The following is a 24056-nucleotide window of genomic DNA, read 5'->3' on the forward strand; positions in this document are numbered from 1 at the left end:
TCTCCTAAAAGGTACAAATTTAATCAGTCTGCATTTGACCGGCATGCTGGACGTATCAATTTGTTTAAAAGTTAAAGTGGTAGTTATTTTGATTTTCATACTTGAGGAAGGGGAAAAATCGTACCCGAAACGTCGTGTGTAAATACAATTGAATAAATCTGAACCAGGTCAAAAATCCGTGCATTTATATTATATGGTATAAATTTATTCCAAAAATTTTCGGTGTCCGTGGACGAGCTACGTTTTGGAATAAATTCGTTACTAATATTGATTGTCTTTTTGAATCTCGTAAAATGAACAAGATTCTGTCAAAACTTATGGTGTCCGTGGACGAGATAATTTTTGGAACAAATATGTGCCTAATTTTTTTACGGTGTAGAGGACTTTCTCGCGAGTTCGAGCATTTCGCAAAACTGGAACACTTTGCCATCTCTTTCTTATATGTATCAAACTTGTTAAATAAGATCACTAATTATTATTATATCAGTGATGTTATATTTTAAGATCGCTAAATTCTTTTGGCTGTTTGGTTTCTTAAGAATCTCACCTTCCATAAGCTTATTCAGTCTAACCACTGACTTTTTTCTCTTCTAATCACAGACTTTCTCGATTTCCTTGATCACAGAATAATAAATTAGAAATTAGGTTTTCACGAAATTTAAAAAAAAATTAAAAGAAAATTAATTATTCTTACTTACAATTTTGTTGAATAAAAAATACTTTTTTTCACAAAAAATTGTTTTATTAATGTTACTAAAATTTGAGAGGAAAAAATAGTAACTTAGCAAAGTAGTTTAGGTTTAAAATAATTTTTTTTGACGAAAATAATCCACTATTTTTTAATAAAAAAAATTAAATAATTTTTATTTTGTCAAAGTCGTTAGGGTGAGAATTACAAAATATCTTTTGAATGTTAGCACATAGATGGCGACGCCTCTGCTGGTGTCACTGCTGTCGAGTTGTCTTTCAAGAAAAAAAAAGTGAGGTTAGTTTTCCTGCTCAGTGATTTGGGGGATCTCTTGAGTGTTAAAAAAAAAGTTGAAAAAGTGCTAATCAAGAGAAGATTTTCAGGTGAAATCCATTGCATAAGTGTCCCCTGCAATGATTCCCTTCGAGTGCACTCAGTGAACACCATGTAAGTGTGTTGGAAGTGCAGTGAAATGGTGTTGTTTTGCTGGTCACACAAAAAAAGGGGACACTGTGTCACTTTCTCATCTTGCAGCCACAAAGTCAGCAACATCTTGGGGTCCAACTCGACTCGAGTGCCCATATGAGATCTTCCGTGAGCTATATGCTGTCGCAGGGGTCTGGTGAGCCGATAATGTCGCATCCGGACTACGAGCAGAACGCCCATCATCATGGGGCGCTTCTAGTTCTTGTGCGTGGCATTGGGCCAGCCAAACCGCGCTCCCTCCAGAAAGTCTTTGAGCGCATCCAGCGAGTAAACACGGTGTGTTGGGTGTTTTTATTGATTTTTTTGTGAATGTGGGGAAAGATGGTTTAATCGGGAATATTATCTGTGATTAGGTGAGGATTGCGGATTCAGCTGGCAATCCTCGGGATATCTGGGTGCGCTACATACGGGATCATCCTGTGGAGAACAATGATTGGGGTGATTTTCAGACACACCGAAGACTTCTGGGACTGATAACTGTGGGCAAATTTGACACTCAGACAGAACTCAATGAGCTCTGTCGTATCCATGAATCCCTCAAAGTCAAGTACACATCCACTCTGTACGATTCACGGTGTCTCCTCTTTGGGCCCAATTCTGTGGACCAGACAATCCTCTCGGAGGATGACACCAGGTCCACAGAAAGTGATTCGGGCAGCAACAAAGAGAACACTGAAGAGAATATTTCAGCGACAAATGGAAAGATTTCATCAGGAAGTCCCATGACAAGCAAGAAACTCCAGGAAATCTTCAATCCACCTCCAAATTTCAAGAGCAGGGCCTTTTTCTACCCAGAAAATGATCTCTGTGCCAATCTCGAAGCGGCCATGAGTGAATTCATTGGGGCCCTCTTTTGGGTTCTGGAGTCAAAGAGACTGGAGAGATCTCGGGAAAAAATTGACAAGGTGGCATTGCTGCTGGCGCCCTTCGAGAAGAGAGACTTTGTGGGTAAGTTCGGAATTCGGTCGGTGCTATCGATGCATATCACGGTCATAGTCCAGTGCTTGCCAATCTCATGCTCACAATTCACTGGAAAATGATCTATCCAGGGTGAAATTCATTCATGATCTTCGTCTGAGAAGACCCATTGCATTTCTGCTCAGACAAAACAATCGCGGGAAGTGGCAATTATTGATGGTCACGTCGATTTTCTCAGTTATCATTTTTCTTTGCACAGAGCTACAATTCTTTGATCAGAAGCTTCTTGCCGTCTGTTTATTTTTTCAATCTAAATTTTCTACCAGAAAATTCACAAAGTACAGCATTATATTGCCCATTACACAGCTGAATGATTGATGTCACGAACGAGTCACGATATTACTTCATGAATTGCACAAAAAACAGTATTCTTTTCAACTTTTTAAATTATATCTCTAAAAGGGTCTTTTAAGAAATCTCAGAGGGGCTTCTAAGTAACCGAATAAGAGGATTATTCGATTCACAATAAAAAAGAAAAAAATCTTCAGATATTTAATTGAGCTGAGAGAAATCCAAAAAAGTTAAAATAACATTCCGGAAATGTTTATTTTACCCTGCAGTATTGATCCGAAATATGTGTAAATATTATGCTTTTTAGGTGTATTGGGGGTTAAATTTACCATTTTTCATGTTGATTTTACCTTTAAAAAGGTGTAAAAGTAACATTAAAAAATGTTGATATATTTTTACACCTAAAAATTGTTAAAGTTATGAGGAATAAAAGTTAATCGCACCCTTTTTTTCTCAGTGTTGTAAAGCTGCAAATATTTCGTTAGAATCGTATTTGTCTTTTTTGTAGAAGATTTAATTTTAATTTTATTCCTATAATTAAAAAGGAAAGAATTTCCAGTTAATTGGTTATGAATAACTGACTCACTTCCTGTTCATAACCAATTGGAATCGGTTCAGTCTTGTCAGAAATTCCAAAATCTTTCTAAGAACCCAAACATGGCACAATTCGGTTGATGAATGCGCTTTCTAGAGCCTTTTAATCATTTGACCTTGAAAAACCGTTATAAGGAATGATACTACGGTATTTTCGCACATGGTAAAATTAAAATCGGTTAAGCATGAGTTGAGATAATTGGGTTTATGTAATATAAAAATTGGTTTTTTGACTATATCGCCCTTAACGTTGGTCCTACGACGTTTAAATATTCTCGCCGTTCTCGGTCAAATAGAACCGAAGATATCGCTCCTTCACTGACTGAGTGAGAGAAATCCGAAAAAGTTAAAATAACATTCCGGAAATGTTAATCTTACCCTGCAGTATTGATCCAAAATCGGTGTAAATATTAACCTTTTTAGGTGTATTGAGGGTTAAAGTTACCATTTTTATGTTAATTTTACTCTTAAAATGTGTAAAATTAGCATTAAAAAATGTTGATATATTTTTACACCTAAAAAGTGTTAAAGTTACGAGGAAAAAAAGTTAATCGCGCTCTCTTTTTTTCTCAGTGTTGTAAAACTGCAAACATTTCGTTAGAATCGTATTTGTCTTTTTTTGTAGATGATTTAATTTTAATTTTATTTTTATGATTAAAAAAAAGAATTTTCAGTTAATAATCGGTTATGAATAACTGACTCATTTCCTGTTCATAACCAATTGGAATTGGTTTAGTCTTGTCAGAAATTCCAAAACCTTTCTAAGACCCCAAACATGGCACAATTCGGTTGATGAATGCGTCTTCTAGAGCCTTTCAAACCTTTGACCTTGAAAAACCGTTATTAGTAGTAATTCAACGGGATTTTCGAATAAAGACGAAATGTCCATTTGGAGGAGAAGCGAAGAGATGGAGGGGAAAATGAAGGGCATGTTAACGATCCTTGGATTCACTTACGGGAGGGGGGGTCATCCGAAGGTCTCAAGTCTCTATCTCTAACCGTTTGACCTCTAGAGCTGGCACCAGCGGGATGGACAGATGGACAGTGTGACAATGCGTTTATCAACCCTCTGAGTCGAAACCCTGATTCTGCCAATAAGTGTTTTCCAAACGTTCTCGTGCCTCGTTACCATAAATTTTAACGATTTTATGCATTTTATGTATATCCTGTCATAACTTTCCATAAAATAAAATAATTGACGACGCAGATTCATTTCAGCCAAGGGCCTCTCGACATTTCATTTTTCCATACGTTTTTGCATAGAAGCACTGAAGATTATTGGCAAGTTTTTTTTCCTAAAGAGAATTGATTTATCAGTCTGATATATTTTGAATTTCGAAATCGTGCATTAAAAGCTATCTAAAAATAAATATTTCATAATGATCGCCGAAATAATACAAGAACTACAAGCAAATTTATTTAAGTCGCGGTGCAATAGCTGCAAAATTTTTACAAGGAAAAGTGAAAAATATCTTCACTTTTTATTAGGCTTGATGGGCCCCTGTTTCAGCAGTATCTCTGGACGATTTATGCATCCTTTAACTTCTAACTTGCCTTTCTATCCTAAATTATAAAGTAACAAAAATACATTATTCTATTATATCACCGCTTTTTTAATGCATAAATTGACCATTACAAACTTTAGAAATGTACAAACCCACATTCAAAATATAACGGGGTTAAAAGAAGTTAGTTGCAAATATTCGACCATTTGATCATTTTCAGTAAGTTTTGCAAATGTGTCAAGAAACTTTTGGCCGATGAAAAACGCTCAATTTTGAGAAAACAATTTGTTTTTTAATAATTAAATAAAATGATTTTTTTTTAAATACATAAATAGCATCTGTGGATTAAAAGACAACTCATTTGCAAAAAGAAAAAAATTAAAATGTTATTTCCACCACCTGGGGTAACATGATAACTTATTTTCGGCACTATCGACTGTCGATTTTGAAAATTTTAAGTGATAGCTGCACTTCCTTTAACTAATATAGATGTTTATTAATAGTCTCATTCTTTAAAGATTGTTGCAATGAATAGCCCAACATTCCGTAAAAAATCGGCATTCACTTAATCTAACAGATATAGATTTATCGATACTATCGATTCGATAGTGTCGAAATGTTATCATTCCTCCCCTGGTTTCTTGAACATAGATTTGTCAAGAAACTTTTGGCCGACATTACAACTCAAAATCGATGAACTATATATACTGCTCTCTCTTTGCGGATGAATAAAAAATGGAAGACCAATTGACGAAAAACAATTTACAGATATTGGATGATAGTAAGGTATAAACGTTATCAACTTGTAAAAATCTATGACTCTTGTCATAAATTAATAACACTATACAACACGGTTTTGCTATCGGAGATCTCACATGGTACGTTTGATAGAGTCAAGTACCCTGATTAAGATTCTGGTCTTGGTTTTGCTTCATTACGTTAGAATTTTTTTATTAATACTTTTATATTTTTTCTCCTTTGCCTTACATTATCCGTTATATCTCAGGTTCCAGTGAACATAACTTAAAAAGTGTGAGTTTGTTGGAAGGCTCATTAGCTGTGCTTCAATTTTTATTATTACAAAAACTTTGTAAAAACACTCATTCGGGGTGTAAAATTGAAGTTCCTCTAAAAATTACCAAAAAAAATAGTCTTAGAGTGAGGTTTTAAAAATTTGTATAAAATAAACTAAATAAAATATTAAAAATTCATTGACACCAGCGATACGCAACACTTAGGACTACAATTTTGTTCATCTAAGACATCGCGCTCCGTTCACTCTAAATGCCTCATTTGTTGGTTTTTGTAATTTTCCTAAAATATGAAATAACATTTCAGAGCAAATTCCTTAAAGATTTCTGAGAAAATATCTTTTAAAACTTACCAGTGAGAAAAAAGAGGCTACGATTAACTTTTTTTCGTCATAACTTTAACACTTTTCGGGTGTAAAAATATATCAACATTTTTAATGTTAATTTTACATCTTTTGAGGGTAAAATCAACATGAAAAAGGATTACTTTAACCCCTAATACACCTAAAAAGCATAATATTTACACCGATTTCGGATTAACACTGCAGGATAAAATTAACATTTCCGGAATGTTATTTTGACTTTTTCGGATTTCTCTCAGTGGGTAAAACATACATAAATGTTGAGATTCTTATTTAAATCGATCGGAGGACCATCAACATGATTTTCATTTATATCCTATAAATCAACCCTCATTACGAAGGCACTCAATGGGTCAAGCGGTAGAGCACTCGCTCTATGATGCAAGTGTCCCGGTTTCGAATCCCCTTTAGGTCACCAGGATTTTTTCTAGCGTAAAAGGTGTTCGGATTGCATCCAGTGAGCTTCACTGCACTTGATTCCACGGGGCATAGGACTGACAACCTCATCCCGTACAAGAAAAAATAATAAAGCATGTCTAGAAAACCCCTTGTGGGAAGGCCTAGTTCCTTCATGGAACGTTGTGCCAGCATTATTATTATTATTATTATTTATTATATAATGAAGAAGACCCACACTAGGGGTCAAAAGCTTTGGAGAAAAACCCAATTCTGTTATTCCGAAAGAGAATAATTTTCTGATGAAGACCGAAAGAATTGAGGAGAACATAACAGTTTCATTTGGGTTTTTTGAGATGAGTCTATTCTGTCTAGGATTTTATCGAATGATTAGTTTTTTTTAAAGATCTCTGAAAATTTTAGATAGTATAGTTTAAATTAAATCCTTTTTATTATATTGAAAAAAAAAATAGAGAAAATATTTTGTTTCCGTTTTTTTTTAGTTTCTTCGACCCGCGTAGCCCCTAAAAAAACGTCTTTATAACAACAATTAACCCAAGAAAATGTTCTAAGGCAAATTCTTCTCAAATTTGGTTAAATATTAGGTGAGATTCTTAACAATCTCACCTACTATTTTTTTGTATTGTGAAGAAAGTGGAACCGTTTTTAGATAAAATAGACATTTTTGTTTGATTTTTTTTAGTTTTTCTTTATGAAAGTGATATTTTCAAATTGGCTCTTTCACATGTTGTCGCACAAATAAAAATTTTTGTTTTGAATAAAGCACTTCAAAAATGATTTTTTTTTGCAATTCAAAATGTAGAAAGCTATATCTTGTAGGGATTTTATGAAGATTTTGAAGGTCATAAATACATCAAAGTTATCTATCTGTTACGAAATTACTCTAAATTTCTTCGAAATCGGTTCATAAACATCATATACGGTTTAGTCAAAGTTAAAGATTAAAGAATTATTAAAGATTAAATTAAAGACTTTCCACATTCAGTCGTAGAATAAAAAAGGATTACGACAATTTTAAGATTTGTTTTTCGATTGCCTATAACTTAGATCAAGAGAATCCGATCCGGATATCGAATTCTTATAACCGAAAAGTTAGGACATGGTAAATCTTGATTTCATTTATTCCATGAGTTGATTAAAATTTGATTCGAATCATAGGCTCTAAAAGGACTCTAAAGTTATTAAGAAAACGAAGCTTGAGGATAATCCAAAATCCAAATTTGGTTTCCAAATTTGAATTTCGAAATTGGATAATTTGAAATCCATGTTTGGCTTCTAAATTTGGATTTCTGATTATTCTCGAAAAAGGCTCTAGAAATTTCTTTTATTTTGTATGCTTCCGAAACCATCCAACCGAGCATTTCGTTTATAAACATAATCACTAAGAAAAAAAGGGGATTGCAATTAATTTTTCTTCCTCACACTTTTAACCCTTTTTAGGTGTAAAAAAATATCAACATTTTTTAATGTTAATTTTACACCTTTTTAAGTGTAAAATTAACATGAAAAAGGGTGACTAACCCCTAATACACCTAAAAAGGGTAATATTTACACCGATTTCGAATCAATAATGCAGGGTAAAATAAACATTTCCGGAATATTATTTTAACTTTTTCGTAATATGAAAAGGATTTATTTTGTTTTAGAAGTCCCATGTTTCCCCAATTGTTTGCCCCTTCTATATATATAGAGTATTTTTCCACCCAACAACGATTAAAAATGTCTACATCGATTTTGAATGTACGCAACAAACAGATGAATATTTCAAAGAAAATCAAAAAGAAACCCTTTCCAACAGGCCTTGACCTGGAATCCCGGAATAATCGGAAGCGATGCATGGGACGTGTGACGAAGAACCTGGCCGACCTGACGCTGCAGGCTGGCTTGGTGGCGGAATCCCTGACACTTTTTCATGCCGCCAGTGAGACTCTGCGTGCCATAAGTGATTCACTGTGGCTTGGGGCAGCCAATGAGGGTTTATGTGCAGCCTCAGCAATTCTGCTCTATCCCCAAATGCGGCAGCCACAGCCACTTCAACGAAATGCTAGTCTCCAGGAGGCGGGATCTCCGCAACGTCGCGTAGCGTCAAAATCGACGTCCAAGAAGGCGACAGGGATTGTGCAATCGAATGTAGAGGCTGACAGTGGAGTTGTTAAGTCTACTTGTTCCTCCCTGTCTTCGTCATCGTCAGAATCCTCAACTTCATCACTGACTTCGAGTCTGTCACCGGGAGTGACTACGGGAAGTTCCTCGAGTGTCTCAAGTATTGTTGCACCCCCGGGGTCAATGGAGGATTCTCCAGTTGCACCCTTTCCGCCCAATATTCTCTCTCCAGAAGATATTACGACCAGGTACAGAGATGCCATCATCAACTACAGCAAGTATCGACATGCTGGGATCATTGAGACGGAGGCAGCACTCAAAGCGGCCAGGATTTGCATTGAGCAAGGTCAAAATCTCGATGTATCCATGTTTCTGCAGAATGTCCTGTACATAAATCTCAATATGAGCGAGCAGGAACGTGTTCAGAGATTTGAAACTCTGTCTGGTCTCTATGAAAAAATTGGGTATCATCGGAAAGCTGCTTTCTGTCAGAGATTGGCTGCCTGGAGGCATGTGGCTGCCAGCAATGCTAATCCTGACTTTGGAGCAAGCTATCGATTGATGCTGGACAGTTTTCCAGGGCACAAAATGTCTCTGGATCCTCTGGAGATGCTCACGCAGAATTCAGGATGGAAGTGTCTGCAAGTTGATTTACTACAGCAACTTGTGGTAGCTGCCAAGAAGATGGACAATGCCGCTGTGGCTGTTCGCCATCTGACGTACATGATTCAAACCATGTGGCCACATCTAAGTCCAACTGATCAAAATGACGTGGCTACGCATCTCCAGAATCTCGCTGCTCAGTGCGAAGGAGCTCCTGTGCCACTGGTCTTGGATTCTGGACGAGTTTTGCCGCCTGCCAATCTTACGGATTTGCCCTTTTGTTGCCATTTGCAAGTCCGGGAACTTCCAGCACCGCTCAAGCCTCACAAAATAGCCACAAATAAGGTAAGAATTCCTATTTTTACCCACATTATACAAATTTCAGATTGGAGCTTTAACCCTTTAACGACGAGACAGTTTTCGTTGACCGAAAATCAGCAATTAAAAATGAAACCGATAAACAAAATTTGTGATACGTCTTATACGTAACGTTCGAAAAGCCAACAGAATCTGATTTGGTTTATTTTTTGTCTCTATGGACGATAGGGACAAAAATAGCCCAAAAACTCAAATAATTTTTCTAATAATACTAATGAATGAAAATTTTCAATCTAATGAAAAATAATTATGTTTGAGTATTGTAGTTTCTTTTCCCAAAACAGGTTTTCTTAAAAAAAAATTGGAAGTATAAAAAATATTTAAAATTATTTTTCATTATAATAATTTAAAAATTCCTCATTTTTGAGCTTAAAAATTTACTATATAGCAAATAGCTGGAGACTTCCAAGAAATATTCTAGATTCCTTCAACCTTCTATTTTGTAATTACGTATAGACATAAGGAAAAGGTAACTTTAGGTAGTCAGGAAAAATTATACTCTTTATGGGACACCGGTGTTCCTATCGTCCTTAAAGGGTTAACCCCGTTACCGATTTTTTTAAATTATTTCCAAGCTGAATACAATGCCATTAATTTTCAGGAATTTATTTTAAAATTGTCCCAATATCTTTAAATTCCACTTTAATGTGAGGTCTGAAAAATTTTTAGGGTAAATTAAGCTAATTCTAAACCTGCTCTAAATGGAAATTTTTCACTACTCCAAATGGAAACGTCATTGTTTTCATGATAAATACAGTACTAAATTATTATATTTATATATTTTCTATACCACAGTTTCATTATTTAGTTAATTTTGCTCCAAAAAAAGCGAAAATCCATTCATATTCACAAATATTAATTTGTTAATTTCTCAGAAAAATTAAAAGTGTACCTTTTCACATTCGAATTTTTCATCAATCGACCATGTTTTCCAATGAAAAACACAATGGGGTGATTGTTGTTTATTCGTTTTGTTTAACATTTATGTCATATTTCTGGCTAATTTTTTTTTAATTACATATTTCGTGAACAAAAAGGGTTTTTCTGAAGTGTCTGCAAATGCTTCAATAGGAAACCCCGGAAATATGATTTTTTTTTGGAGAGATTTTCTTATTGTCTCAGATGGGACAGGAGAAAAGACCAAGAATAAGAACAAATTGTAGACTCAAGAACAGCTCAACAAGGTTTTGGAAGCCTTTCGTCGCGGTTTCACTTACACTGTTTGTCTCCAATTAGAAACTTTCCCTTGTCTCCATTTGGATTAATATGTTTCCAATAGAAGCATTTTACACTTGCGTATTTTTTTTGTATTTAAGAAATTTTCAAATTATATCTAAATAATTTTCACTAAACAGTAACATTCTAGAAGAGACAAGGAGCAATTTTATGTAATTCTCTCCAGAAAAAATATGAACTTAATGTGTTGAATCTTCTGTCAAAGTTAAAGCGTCTGGAAATGGTTTTGAATTAGGACATTTACCCTACCTTTGTGGATATTTTTCATACTATTAAAAAAATCAAGGTGGCGCTTGTCACATTTTCTAATTGTTTTTTTTTTTTTGAATTTTCTGCTAAACGACTTAACCGATTTTGACAAATGTGCTGCCGTTGGAAAGGCCTTGGAAATCTCTACAATTCGCATTTATTATTTTTTACAACGTTTTAGATTTTACACAAAAGATAAATTTACACAAAAAAACTATAGGAAAAATTTACAAAAAAAAAACAATTTTAATCAAGAGTTATAATAATGAAAAGAAGTGGCAAAACATCCCAGGCTTTGAGAAACGCTCAAACTCGTGACTTAGATGCTTTACCTAAGAAATACTTTCGCATCATCTACTGTTTTCCGATTACCAACCGATTCATAAATCAATCAAAAGATTCCACAAAATAATTCTATAAGAGTAACAGAATTGGTTTTCGGGCGAAAATTACTTATAGGTTTATAACCGGTTTATTACCGATTCACAATTGATTTGAACCGAATTATAAATCACTCAGAATATTTCAGGAGTAATTTTATTTAATTTCGTATAAAAAATAGTTATCGGTTATGATCCGGTTCATTAACGGTTCCAAACCGATTGGAATCGGTTCAATTTTGTCGGAAATTTCAAGACCTTTCCAACGATCGCAAACATGACTCCATTCGCTTGATAAATGCGCTCTCTAGGGCCTTTATAACTTTTGACCTTGAAAAAACCAGTGATAAACCTGGATAAGCTTATGGTAGATGAGATTTTTTACAGGTGACCTCGGAGTGCGTGCAACTTGGGGTGTTTGAAACATGGAATACGTGAAAATTCGATTTTGAATTGAATTTTGGGGGTAAAGAATCGCGTCGAGCCAATTTTATCCAATTTGACCGACAAGAACAGTTTACTCGACGAGGTTCTTGACAGGTTTTTCTGATGTCAAGGCGTTCGTCCGTCCAGCTGTCGATAACTTTAGAGGCCAAATGATTAAAAATAGAATCTTGGGACCTTCAGAAGCCCACATTAGTTGACTTAAATATGTTTTAGGGGTTGTTCAGACGGGCGTGTTGCCCTTATGCCAAAATATCGTTGATTTTTTTCTATTAACGGATTATCAAGGTCAAATGTTAAAAAGCATCTAAAGCGCGTATTCCTGAACCGAATGGTGTCATGTTTGGCTTCTTAGAAAGGTCTTGGAATTTCTGACAAGACTGAATCGGTTTCAATCGGTTATAGACCAGCAATGAACCGATTTATAACCGATAAGTATTTTTTATTCGAAATTCAATTATATTAATGGTGAGATAATTTGTGCAATATTTTGAGGGATTTATAAATCGGTCCCAAGCGATTGAGAACCAGTAGACGGTAAATGATGCGCAAGTACTTTTCATGAGTAGCATCTAAGTTACTACTTCGAGCACTTCGCAAAGCCTGGGCCGCTTTGCCAGACCTTTTTACCTTATTTTTGCTCTGATATTTCTTACATGGATCTGTAAAATGTTTTGTTGGTATTTTTTATTATGGTCAAAAGAAACTAAAATTTCATAAAAATCTTATTTATTGGTTTATTATTTAACACATTTTATGATGCATTTTCATAAAGGTCCATTGAAATTTATGTGAATTGTTAGTGAAAATCACTCAACATTTTAGTTTCTTTTTCTGTAAATTACTTATTTAATGGATGTTTATTGGCATTATTACTGTAAAGTCGAAATTATCGTATTTCTTTGATTTTGCCTTTATTTATTCGTGTGAGAAACATACAATTTCCAAATTTTCTTAAAATCATGAGTTAATCTATGGAAATTTAAAACTAATTGCGCGAAATACACTGTAATAATATGGCCACAAAATAAAAAAAAAATTTGTGCGTGAGAGTACTTAACTTAAATGATATTGTGCGTGTTTAATAAAATTGCCAATGACCTCAAATAAAATAAATATTACAAACGTCATTAAGGGAAAGCTTTTGCACTTTTGCAAAATTGCAAGAAATAGATGAAAACTGCAACATTTTGATCATAATTTATTAATGCCGCAATAAAGTATTTCATTGAGTGCATTATGCAATTCTTGGACCTTTTAATGGTCACGTTTCGATTCCACTGACTCCTCACGAATCAACACATTTGCACAGGGCAAGGGAAGAGGTGCAAAAAAAGAAAAAAAGAAGCACGTGATACTTCGCGTAGATGAGAGAATATTCCGCGAAAAGTCTCGTAGTGCTAAAGTTTCATTATCTCCAATGGAGGAATTGAAAAGTTTTGCCAAGTCGTTATGTGATTTTCCTTTCCTGAGTGGTTTGTTCATTTCCTCCAAGCTCAGGCAGTATAATCAATAATGACTTTTAGTATTCCCTTCCTTATGTTTAATAATGTATCTGTTGGATCTGGTGAGATTTTTGCATTTTGGCTACTATTTAGAGAAATTTATCAACGCTTGCATTAAAGGAAATTGCAAAAATTTTGGGTTTTTTAAACACGAATTGTGACTGTCTTATAAATCATCATAAAACCGTTTTGAAGTTAAAAATTAATTAATAATTTTAGAGCACTTATAAATAAGAATTGTTTACGGAATATTTATGGATATGACGGTTAAACCGCGAGAATAGTTAATTCTCGAAAATTCGCAAAACAATTTGCGCCCCGCGAAAAAATACGCGCCCGCGAAAAAATACTCGCCCTGCGAGAATCCGCGAAAAAATACACGCCCCGTGAAAATCCACGAAAAATTCGCGCCCCGCGAAAATCCGCGAAAAATACACGCCCCGTGAAAATTCGCGAAAAAACTCGTCACGCAGAAATCCGCGAAAAAATTGCGGATCGCGAATTGTATATGTCACCTTACAAATCTTCGAATATATCCTATAGCCAACGGCCGCGGCGATTCTACTGGATTTCCAGCAGCCTTTTCTGCCATGTCCGCTGATTTTACCGCTAAAAATCCGCGTAAGCTTCCGAGAAGGAATTTGACGCTAAATTTCTTCCTAGTGTTCCATGAACGTTTGCGGAACTCTGTACAGGACCATCTAATAAGAAATGTCCGCGAGTTTCCATGGACTTTTCTCTGACGAATATTTCCACGTCCCCTGTAGCCGATCGGCCGCAAAGTTTCACAGTAACGGAAAAATCCATAGAATTTATCTCCTATTTTTCCGCGTGAGCTTCTGGGGAAATAAACGCTAATATTCCGCTTGGAATTCTGCGGAGTTATCAGTTTTTTTTTCGCGTGGATTTCCTTGAAAAAAATTCCGAAGTATTTTCTTACAATCATTAAGAGCATTCCCTGGAAATTGAAACAAAACTTCCATTGAATATTCCGAGTATATTTTCTGATATCTTTCCGGCCAAAACTCCATGGAAGCAAGTGCGAAAATTTCGCAATTATTTTTCGGCCTAACGCTATAATTCTTGCGAGCTAGACATACTCAAATGTACGATATGGTACACACAGAAAAATGGAAAATTCTTAAACAGAAACACCCAGGAATTTAATTTCAAATCCCATCCAATGAATGCTAATGCCCTAATTTTTTAATCCTTGATCATTTATTTTTAGTTGCAATTTGCAAATCTGTAGACATTTTTCATTTTCCAGCTAATGTTGGACTTAATTTCCCGAACTCTTAACTTGAAAGAGCTAGGGATTCTAGCCCATTTTTTTCGCTCAGAGCTTCTAAACTTAAACGCCTCGGGGATTCACGTCCAATTTACGTTCCCAAGATCTTATATATTCTTAAATTTAGAGTCAAAATTTTTCTGTGTGTAGCAATATTTTCAACTCAAAAGTAGAACAACTGAGTGTTCGTCTGATAGATGAATACTCTACAAGTTCTAAATTGCCAATTGGCACTGATCGTCCATTTATTTGTGGATGTGTTTTTTTTTTTGTGGAAATTCTCTATGAAAATTCCACGCCATTTTTAATCAATTTTAGGAATAATTTTGAAGAAAAATATTTTAAAAAAAACTCCACTGGAAAAGTCGTGGAATTTCGTAATATTAAAGCACGGAAGCCTCTAAGGCCGTTGTATGGAAATTTCCACGGAGGATTTCGTGGAAATAAAGAGGACTTTTCCGAATTTCTAAAGATCTTTATTAGCGGTATAATCGGCAGTCAGGCCTTAGATTTCTAGATAAACTACAAAACGTGATTTTTAACCGGTTTAGAACCGGTTTTTCTTAAAACTAATGGCACAGAAATCGTCGTACGCGCGAGTAGATATATTTAAAAAAAATTATGAAGATATCTCTTTCCAAACCAGAGATATTGCGTACTACGGACAGCCGGACGGCCGGCCGAACCCGAAAGTGGCTTCTTTTGATTTTCGGCAGGGATGTTCAAAACATATACCCTGTGAATTTCAGCTCGATCTGAGCATTTTGAGAAAATCCGAGGATTACAATAGGTGTGATTAGAACACTGAGAAAAAAAAGCGGGTGCGATTAACTTTTTTTCCTTATAACTTTAACACTTTTTAAGTGTAAAAATATATCAACATTTTTTAATGTTAATTTTACATCTTTTTAAGGGTAAAATTGACATGAAAAAGGGTAACTTTAACCCCCAATACACCTAAAAAGGGTAATATTTACACCGATTTTGGATCAGTAATGCAGGGTAAAATTAACATTTCCGGAATGTTATTTTAACTTTTTCGGATTTCTCTCAATGTACTCGAATCTCTTAAAACTTTGAGCATTTAAGGATGTTTATGAATCATGAAGGCTACCTTATATTAAAAATTGAAAATCTTGGTCTATTTTATTTTAGGGATATCGACTTTAGAAATTTTCCGCTTCTAACATTTTCCCCGTTCTCCCTCATGCTTCAATGAATCTTTTAATGTTGTTCAAAGGTCGATTCTGGTCCATTCCTCTTCACTCCCATCCACTTCACTTCAGCCTCTGGCAGTGGTCAACAGCGAGGTAGCGCTGGCGGAGGATCTGGCAGTTCTGGAAGCACTTCTACACAGCCCATTCAATGGGTGCAGCATGATGTGGGCGAAGTGACACTGAAACTGAAGAATCCTCTTCCAGGAGAACTTCATGTGTGCGATATGCGTCTCTTGAGTACGGGAATTGTCCTAGAATCGCGTCCTCAGACAATATCTCTTGTAGCGAGTCCTGCTGCAACTTCAGTCACTCTCCAGGGAACGCCACTGGAAGTGGGAACGTTAGAGATTCTAGGCTATAGCACTCACACTTTGGGCGTGAAGAGCAATTGTCGATTGAGAGATATGAAGCGAAGCCGACAGAATTTACCGGCTTCAGTGACAGTTGAGGTGATTCCGGCTCTGCCAACGCTCTCAGTGACCACTTCGATGCCAGAGAAGGGGATCACGCTGTACAATGGGGAGGAGGCTGAGGTTCTGGTAACTCTGACAAATACCAGTACTGTGCCCATTGAATTCCTCGAGGGTGCCATTCACTCTCAGCTCGACTCAACGACACAGGGCAGAATTTTCCATTGGGTGACTTCGGAGGAGATGACAAAAGTTTTGCCAATTGCTCCTCAGAGCAGTGCGTGTTTTACCCTGAAAATCTTTGGTGATGCTGATTTTCTGGGTCCTGTAAATTTGTCTCTATTGTCTGCTGGAGCTGGAATGTCACCGGCTCAGGTGGCACATGAAGGACCTCAGAGTCTCAGTGTGGGATCCACTAGTTTGATGACAGTAACTTCTGGAGGACCCAGCAATCACAGTCGTGTCAGTTCTCCGACGCACAGACGTAACACTGAATTGACATCGAGTTTCCGGAGTTCACATTCAGGACATTCCTCTCTGGCAACAGTGAGTCTCAATACGGCCACAATGGGAACGGGCACAAGGCATCTGGAGGGTCAGCTGAGATTGAGATTCTCAGGAGGAGCAGGATTTCAGGTGAGTTGTCAGAGTAATTTTTAATTTTTTTTTTTGGGATTGTGCAGGATTTTGTGCCTTTTAGGAGGGATTCTGTCGTCAAGTATCTGCAGCTGTGCCCCTTGAACTCCTTCCGAGTGCTCACATCACAAATTGGGATGTTCTTCCGGCAGAAATTCCTTCTCAATTCTATCTTGTTCTGGACGTTGTTAATGTGACTGGGCAAGAGATGGCGCTGCAGTATACGGAACAAAAGAACATCGTGATTGAGGCAAAGGAAAGCTGCAGGATTCCAGTTCCAGTGGAACGGTGTCCATTGGAGAAAATCCAAGCTGGACTACCCAATGAGTCGGGCAGTATGGTCAGTGGCCATGAGGTGGATCAGATTGAGAAGATCTGCTCGAGGCACATTGCTGACCAAGTGGATTTGCGATGGAGTCTTGTGGGGACGGAAACAAAGGGTTTGGCTTCACTCAAAGGGATCACTCTGTCTCCGGGTATGCTGGATCTGGTCACAGTGGCTCCTCTGCAATGGGGTGAGTATTTAATGGTATTTAATTTAGGGTGTTTCAAAAAAAAAAAAGATTCTTTTGGCCCGGCTGGAAAATTGTTCTATATGATGAGACAGTAAAATGCTTCTTAGACAAGAATAAGATTGGACGCTGTTAGAGGTTCCTCAACGGCAATCTTTGTAGTGAAAAATCACGAAAATTCACAAATTCGCCAGGAATAAATTTATCTGCGGAAGACTATGGTGCGCTTAAAATCACGCACAGCTCAATCATAAAGCGGCAAATGCGCTTAAAATTACGCACAGTTCAAATCGTGATTTTAAGCGCATTTACCGTTATATAAATGAGCTGTGCGTGATTTAAAGCGCATTTACCGTTTTATGATTAAACTGCGTGATTTTAAGCACTTTTACCGTTTTGTGAGTGAACAGTGAGTAATTTTAAGCGCATTTACCGTTTTATGATTGAGCTGTGCGTGATTTTAAGCGCATTTACCGTTATATAAATGAGCTGTGCGTGATTTCAAGCGCATTTACCGTTTTATGATTAAACTGTGCGTGATTTTAAGCGCATTTACCGTTTTATGATGAAACTGTGCGTAATTTTAAACACTTCTACCGTTTTAAGATTGAGCTGTGCGTGATTTTAAGCGCATTCTTAACCATTTTATGATCGTGCTGTGCGTGTTTTAAACACGATTTTGCATAGCATTTTATGCTTGTGCTGTGCGTGTTTTGCAAACGATTCTATGTATGTTTTTTACTAGCCCTGTACGTATTTTACACACGATTTTAGAGAGTGTTTAGAAAATAAAAAAAAATAGAAAATTAAAAGAATTATAAAAGAAAGCTGAAAAAAGTATTGTGAAAAATTTACAGGAAAAAGTTAGTCTTTTTGTGGCAAAAAAAATTGTGGAGCACAGGTTTTAAAAGAAAACGATCATGAAATTTGAGTAAATATGAAAACAGGGTGAATAAATAAAAAAAATATAAGTTTTTGAGTGCAAAAGATTGTGAAAGGGACAGATAATCCTAACCGGCTTATGTAGGTGAGATTCTTAACGTGAGCTAGCTCGGAGTGCATGCAAATTTGATTTAGAGCTGAAGTTTGGGATGCAATTCAGTTATCTTGAATCAAATTCGTGAAATTATACAAATTTAGTATTTAAACCAAAATATCAAGGATCTGGATGAACTGGCACAAAAGTGATATATGAGTGAAATGTAGACCAAAATGTTCTCTATAATTTTGCCATAGAACATGATCTCATCGATTACTCAGAAGCCGAGATAAGCGCGGTTTTTTGTTTCTCAACTTGTTTTTTCGACCAGATCGCTACCAAGTGTTGATTTGGTGAATTTCAACTATATGAAAGAATTGTTGTATTTTGTGGGACTTTCCATTTAAAACCCTATTTTATGTGTCTTGGTCGAGTAGAGGCAGTCAAATTAGCATCTGAGTGATTTCAAAGCGTTATTATTGGAAAAGTCAATTTTTTCACACTTAAACGACAAAATCGGACAGATCGCATTATCTGATCGAAAAATGATGTATGGATGAAATATAGAGACAAATGTTCTCTACAATTATGTCGAAGTAATCATCAAAATCGGTTCAGCGACAGTCGAGATAATTGAGGTTATGTGATATTGAAATTAGGCATTTTACACTCGCGTATTTTTCTTGTATTTAAGAAGTTTTCAAATTATATCTAAAGAATTTTCACTAAAGAGTAACATACTAAAAAAGTGAAGGAGCAAATTTATGTAATTCTCTTCAGAAAAAATATGAACTTAATGTGTTGAATCTTCTGTCAAAATTAAAGCGTCTGGAAATGGTTTTGAATTAGGACATTTACGCTACAGCTCATTTGCCCTAAATCTCAGCTAGCATAAGCTTATCTGGGCTTATCACTTTTAGTTACATACTACAATTTTTTGTTACCTCTTTTTCAGGAATGTTTTTTGGGAACCTTGTAGATGGTTTATTGTCCGTTTTTTTTTTTTTTTTGAAATCATTCTTAACAAATTTTAACATGAATAAAATTATAGACATGGCTTTGTGTAATATTTCGGCCATCCTGATTCTCGTAGTTCCTTGCCCTTTCAGAATTTTCCAAAGACTTTTTCACATCGTCTCGTTCATATAAACGACATTTTTTTATGTTTTTGCATTGTATAATCTCTGGAATATGAAAAAAAAATAAAAATTTATGGAAATTTGATAAACAAGTGGCCGAAATTGTAAGCTGGCCGAAATTTGGTACAATTACCCTAATCCCATTATGTACATAATCTCGGAACCCCCTGTATCGCGTGGAAGATGGGAAATGACCCATCTCTACTACTCCCTCACTGCATTTTTAGAACGCAACCTTCCAGGAACCAATCTGGCCTTATAGGGTGCAGGCATCACTTATGGCCACATTAAGGACATATCTGCCTATAGTTGTTGATCTTTTTGACCAATTAAAGCAAAATTTTAAGAGTAATTTCTTTCATGTAGTTTCTTTCGATATATTCAAATGAATTTCCTAGGAAAATCCCTGAAAATATGTAGTTTTCCCAACCATGTAAAATTCATAACTTGTGGCCTCTTTTACAAACTTATGGCCATTCGTGGAATAACTTATGGCCACAATTTTAAATCATATAAAATAAACTAAGTAATAAAATAATTTTATTAGAAAAGACAAGAAAAGCATTTTAAAAACTTTCATAGGCTTTTATTATTTTTCTTAACAAGTTTTCATAGTTTTTCAAACATTTTACTCATAATAGCAGCAGATTACTAACATTGATTCTGCGCACAGTTACCAGTAATCCAACCTGTCTTTCGTGATAGAATAGCCACGTTTGGTTGCATGAAGAACCCACCTCAAGAATATCCTCCTCTGTTTGTTCTCTTTTGCGGACGATGAAAACATCCGTGATCAAGTGTTTCTCCCGGAGAATTTCCGGAGATTTTAATGCAGAGTTTGTGTAGGGATTGGGGTACAACTGAAATGACTGGAATACATGTCGTGATCACTCCATTCTCAATGCTTCTCAATACTTCTTGCATCCTTTGAGTTCAATAAAAGGTTTTTTTTTCGTATTTTGCATTGTCTTAAGAGGGATATAAGAGAAAAAGTTAGGTTATTTACAACAAAATGCAGGTTGATTGAAAAAATCAACGAGATCTACACACTACTCTTTTATAATCAATTTTGTGTTATAATATCAACATTTACCGTCGTTGCGGGTGACTTTGCACTCGGGGGGTGACTTTGCACTCTGCTGTTCGTGAGACTTTGAACAATTCTAGCACTTATTGATGGTCTTCGCCGATCCGATCTACCATGTCAAAGTATATAGGGATATGTTAAGTACCAAGTAAGGTACAATGATCCTCAAAAGGATTCTTGTGGTTTCAGTAATAGTCAATGAAATGCTAATAAAGGTATTTTGTCAAAAAACGGCTCCGTGAAAAAGTTATCTGAAGATGCAATTCCAAAATCGATTTCAGAGTAGTAAATTGCCCAAATCTATTCTAAATTTATCTGGCTAGAATAATCCACTTCGATTTTGTTGATTATTTTTATTAAAATATTTTTTTTGCCTATTATCATTCTAAGAACGCATGATTTATGTTATAAAATTGCATGTAATGATCTTTCTAAAGCTTTATTATAAAAGTATTTGGCTAAAAATTATCCAATTTTTTGATAATTTAAGATAAAGTAACCGAGATCTACAAGATGGTGTGGTCGCCATCTTGGTTTGACGTTTCTGTCCGCCATTTTGAATAACTGTCAAAACAAAAATTTCATCCGATTGAGCTGAAATTTTAGTATGTTCTAGCTGATGTCAAAACCTTTTCAGAACATATATAACATCCGACCTAGGTCAAGCGATTGCCTGGATACAGGAGCTCCAAATTCAAAATTTTGACATTTTCATGAATACAGAACTACGGAGAGCTTCTTTTATCGAAATCATCACAAAAAAGACAGTACTATCGTTAGGCGATGATATCTAAATAACAAACAAAAAGAAAAGGATTGTTTTTCTTTATAACAGCATATTATTTGAAGATTTGAAAAACTGTTTTTGCAAAAATGAAAAAATAAAAAAATAATAATAAATGCACTTTTCATTTATTTTTTTAATTATGTAAGAGTAAATAAATATATAAAATAAAAGCCTCAACCATTTTTAATGGTTAATGAGGCATTTCATTTAGATTTTAAAATTAAGGATTATAAAATAAAGATCGCCAAAATATGATGATTTCAAAATTTTAAAATGTGAGCCTCTGTATCTAGGTAAATACTTGACGTAGACTGGGACATAGATACGTTCTGAAAAGGTCTTGACATCAGCTACAGCATACTAAAATTTCAACCCAATCGGACCAGTTTTAGGTTTTGACAGTTATTCAAAATGGCGTACAGAAACGTCAAATCAAGATGGCGACCACGTCACCTTGTAGATCTCGTGCATCTTACCCTTAGATGTGAAGATCTTCATTGTCGTTTATTATCAGAAATTGTTGATTTTTTAGTATTTATTAAAAAGTGCAAAGTCACCCGCACCTTAACCCCAGTGCAAGCCTTTTTTCTTGATTTTTTTAAACATAGTAAAATTTTATAAAATTAATGCTAGTGGCACAAAATCCATTCATTAACAACTGAATACAAATAATTTTACTTAAAAACCCCCCTCCCTTCACTTTAACTATACACTTTTAGAGAGCAAAGTTGAAAAATAGCGAAAAAACGTGCAAAGTCACCCGCAACGACGGTACCTTAAATTTTATTAAATTTTTGCTAGAAAACTCAAATTCACTGAATCAAAATTACACAACTGTCAACTCGCTAAACCAAATATCTGTGAGGGCGCCACACTTCAAATTCTGTGGCCACAAGTTAATAATCTAATCAAATTGGTCATACTTATGGCCTTGTCAATATTTTATATTTTTTGTTTAAAAAATCATCAAAATCAAGTGGTAAATGAAAATATAGTTACTAAGAAAACAAGTTTTGAAAAATAGTACTAAATATTTTTGATTGAAGATATAAAATTTAGTCATTAAAAATTATGAGATCGTTAGTAAATTTCTTAACGATTTGACGTATATTTGACCGTCTGTCGCATCAGTGAAATAATTCCCATAAAATAATTAAATTTCTACCGAAATATAAAAGTAAATCAGTTTAAAAGTTTCATTTAATGATAGCACATCAAATATTCCTAATTTTGTGGTTTTTCGAAATTAATTTGTGGGAAAAAATTGAAGATATCTGCGAAGTGGCCACAAGTATAGACTGGCCATAAGTAATGCCGCCACCCTAACTGTTTTATTTTGGGTTTTTTATGGATTTTGAGTGGATTCTGTTGGATATTCTTGCAGAAATTTCGGTTGATCGGGAGAAAGTGACGAGTACGGCGGAGATTTCCAAGATGACGGGAGAATGTGTGACTCTTGGTGTGTCTATAATCAATCTCTCACCTCAACCATTGCACAGACTCATCATCTCAATCCAGTTCTACCAAGATTATCAGAATGGGATGCACAATTATCGGCTTGAGACGAGAATTATTATGTCAGGACCCAATGAGTAAGTTCTGTCTCGTATGGAAGTATTTTTTTTGTTCTCTAGCTCATCCTTTTGGATATTCCTCCTGTAGAATACTCATACCCTTCCTGGGGCGCAGCGAGAGAGCCTCTCATGAGTGCTCAGTGATATTTTTTACTCCGGGACGCTTTAAAGCGGATATTCAGTGCAGTGCTCAGAATTCTCAGATGGTCTCAATCTCCAGTCATGCCGCAGAGTCCACTTCGAGTGCTGGAGCTGGATCATCTGTGGGAGCTCATACAGTAAATACAACCGGGAGTTTGTCCGGACACAGAAGTTCATCAGATGCTCACATCTGGCGCTTCACTCCACCCATTGAGGTCACAGTTGTTGAATGATTTTTTGGACACACTCACCCTTCCAACAATACTTCAAATACTATGTTTATTTTTGTTATGTGGATGAGAAAGAAATGAGGAAAAAGGTGCGATAGCAATGCACAAAAAGTCTTTTGAATTTTTTCCTTTAGTTTAGGAGATCTGCTGGATGTCCTTCTTTGGCAGAAATTTTGGAAATGAAACTGGGAAAGACCGGAGTATCATTTTTACCAAAATACTGCCCAATTTGCTGCAATCAGAAAAAACAGGGACTGCTCGAATTTGAATTTCAATCCTTTTAACTTTATCGCAAAATCAAGTTATCACAGTTATGAACAGTGCAAAAATTTTCCTGAGCTTTCTAAAAAGGTTTAAAAAGTGTTTTATTCCAAATCAATGTCTGAAAGTTATTCATCTTACCAGGATATTCCCATAGGAACCATACAAATGTCAAGAGTGAATGTGGACAACACGTGGACCATCACACTATCTGCAACGAACTATCGTAAGTACATTCCCATCCAGCCTAATATTAGCATTTATTCTTTACAAATTCTTCCAGCATTATTACTTTTATCTCCACTGTAAAAAATGTTCTGTATTTTTCTGAAGAATTTCTTAGTATAAAAGTGGTCGTAAAGCGTTTCGTGCTTTGAGAAATGCTTGAACTTGCATTGAAACGATTGGTTTTTTTGTCTTGTGTCAATTTTTTCCAAAAAAAAATCATCAATTATGAAATTATTAAAGTTTAAGCCAGTTAAATCATTCAGCAAAATCTCAAATCTCAGGACTGTATTAGGTTCAAATGAACTTTCAGTTCA

General features: G+C 35.5%; 1 protein-coding gene across 2 annotated transcripts; it reads left to right on the forward strand.

The window, feature by feature from the left end:
- Nucleotides 1–979: 979 nt before the first annotated feature.
- Nucleotides 980–23364, forward strand: LOC129808020 (protein brunelleschi). 2 transcript variants are annotated; one of them, XM_055857667.1, is made up of 8 exons: nt 980–1135; nt 1223–1450; nt 1528–2122; nt 8151–9403; nt 15782–16804; nt 16869–17319; nt 22693–22900; nt 22971–23364. In XM_055857667.1, exons 2-8 carry the CDS (start codon nt 1271–1273, stop codon nt 23254–23256), a joined length of 3996 nt encoding a protein of 1331 aa, XP_055713642.1. In that variant the 5' UTR covers nt 980–1135; nt 1223–1270; the 3' UTR covers nt 23257–23364. The 2 variants fall into 2 exon arrangements, with proteins under 2 accessions (XP_055713642.1, XP_055713643.1); XM_055857668.1 differs by having other exon boundaries at nt 980–1450.
- Nucleotides 23365–24056: the final 692 nt, after the last annotated feature.

Source organism: Phlebotomus papatasi, chromosome 3, assembly GCF_024763615.1.
Source record: "Phlebotomus papatasi isolate M1 chromosome 3, Ppap_2.1, whole genome shotgun sequence".
NCBI lineage: Eukaryota > Metazoa > Arthropoda > Insecta > Diptera > Psychodidae > Phlebotomus > Phlebotomus papatasi.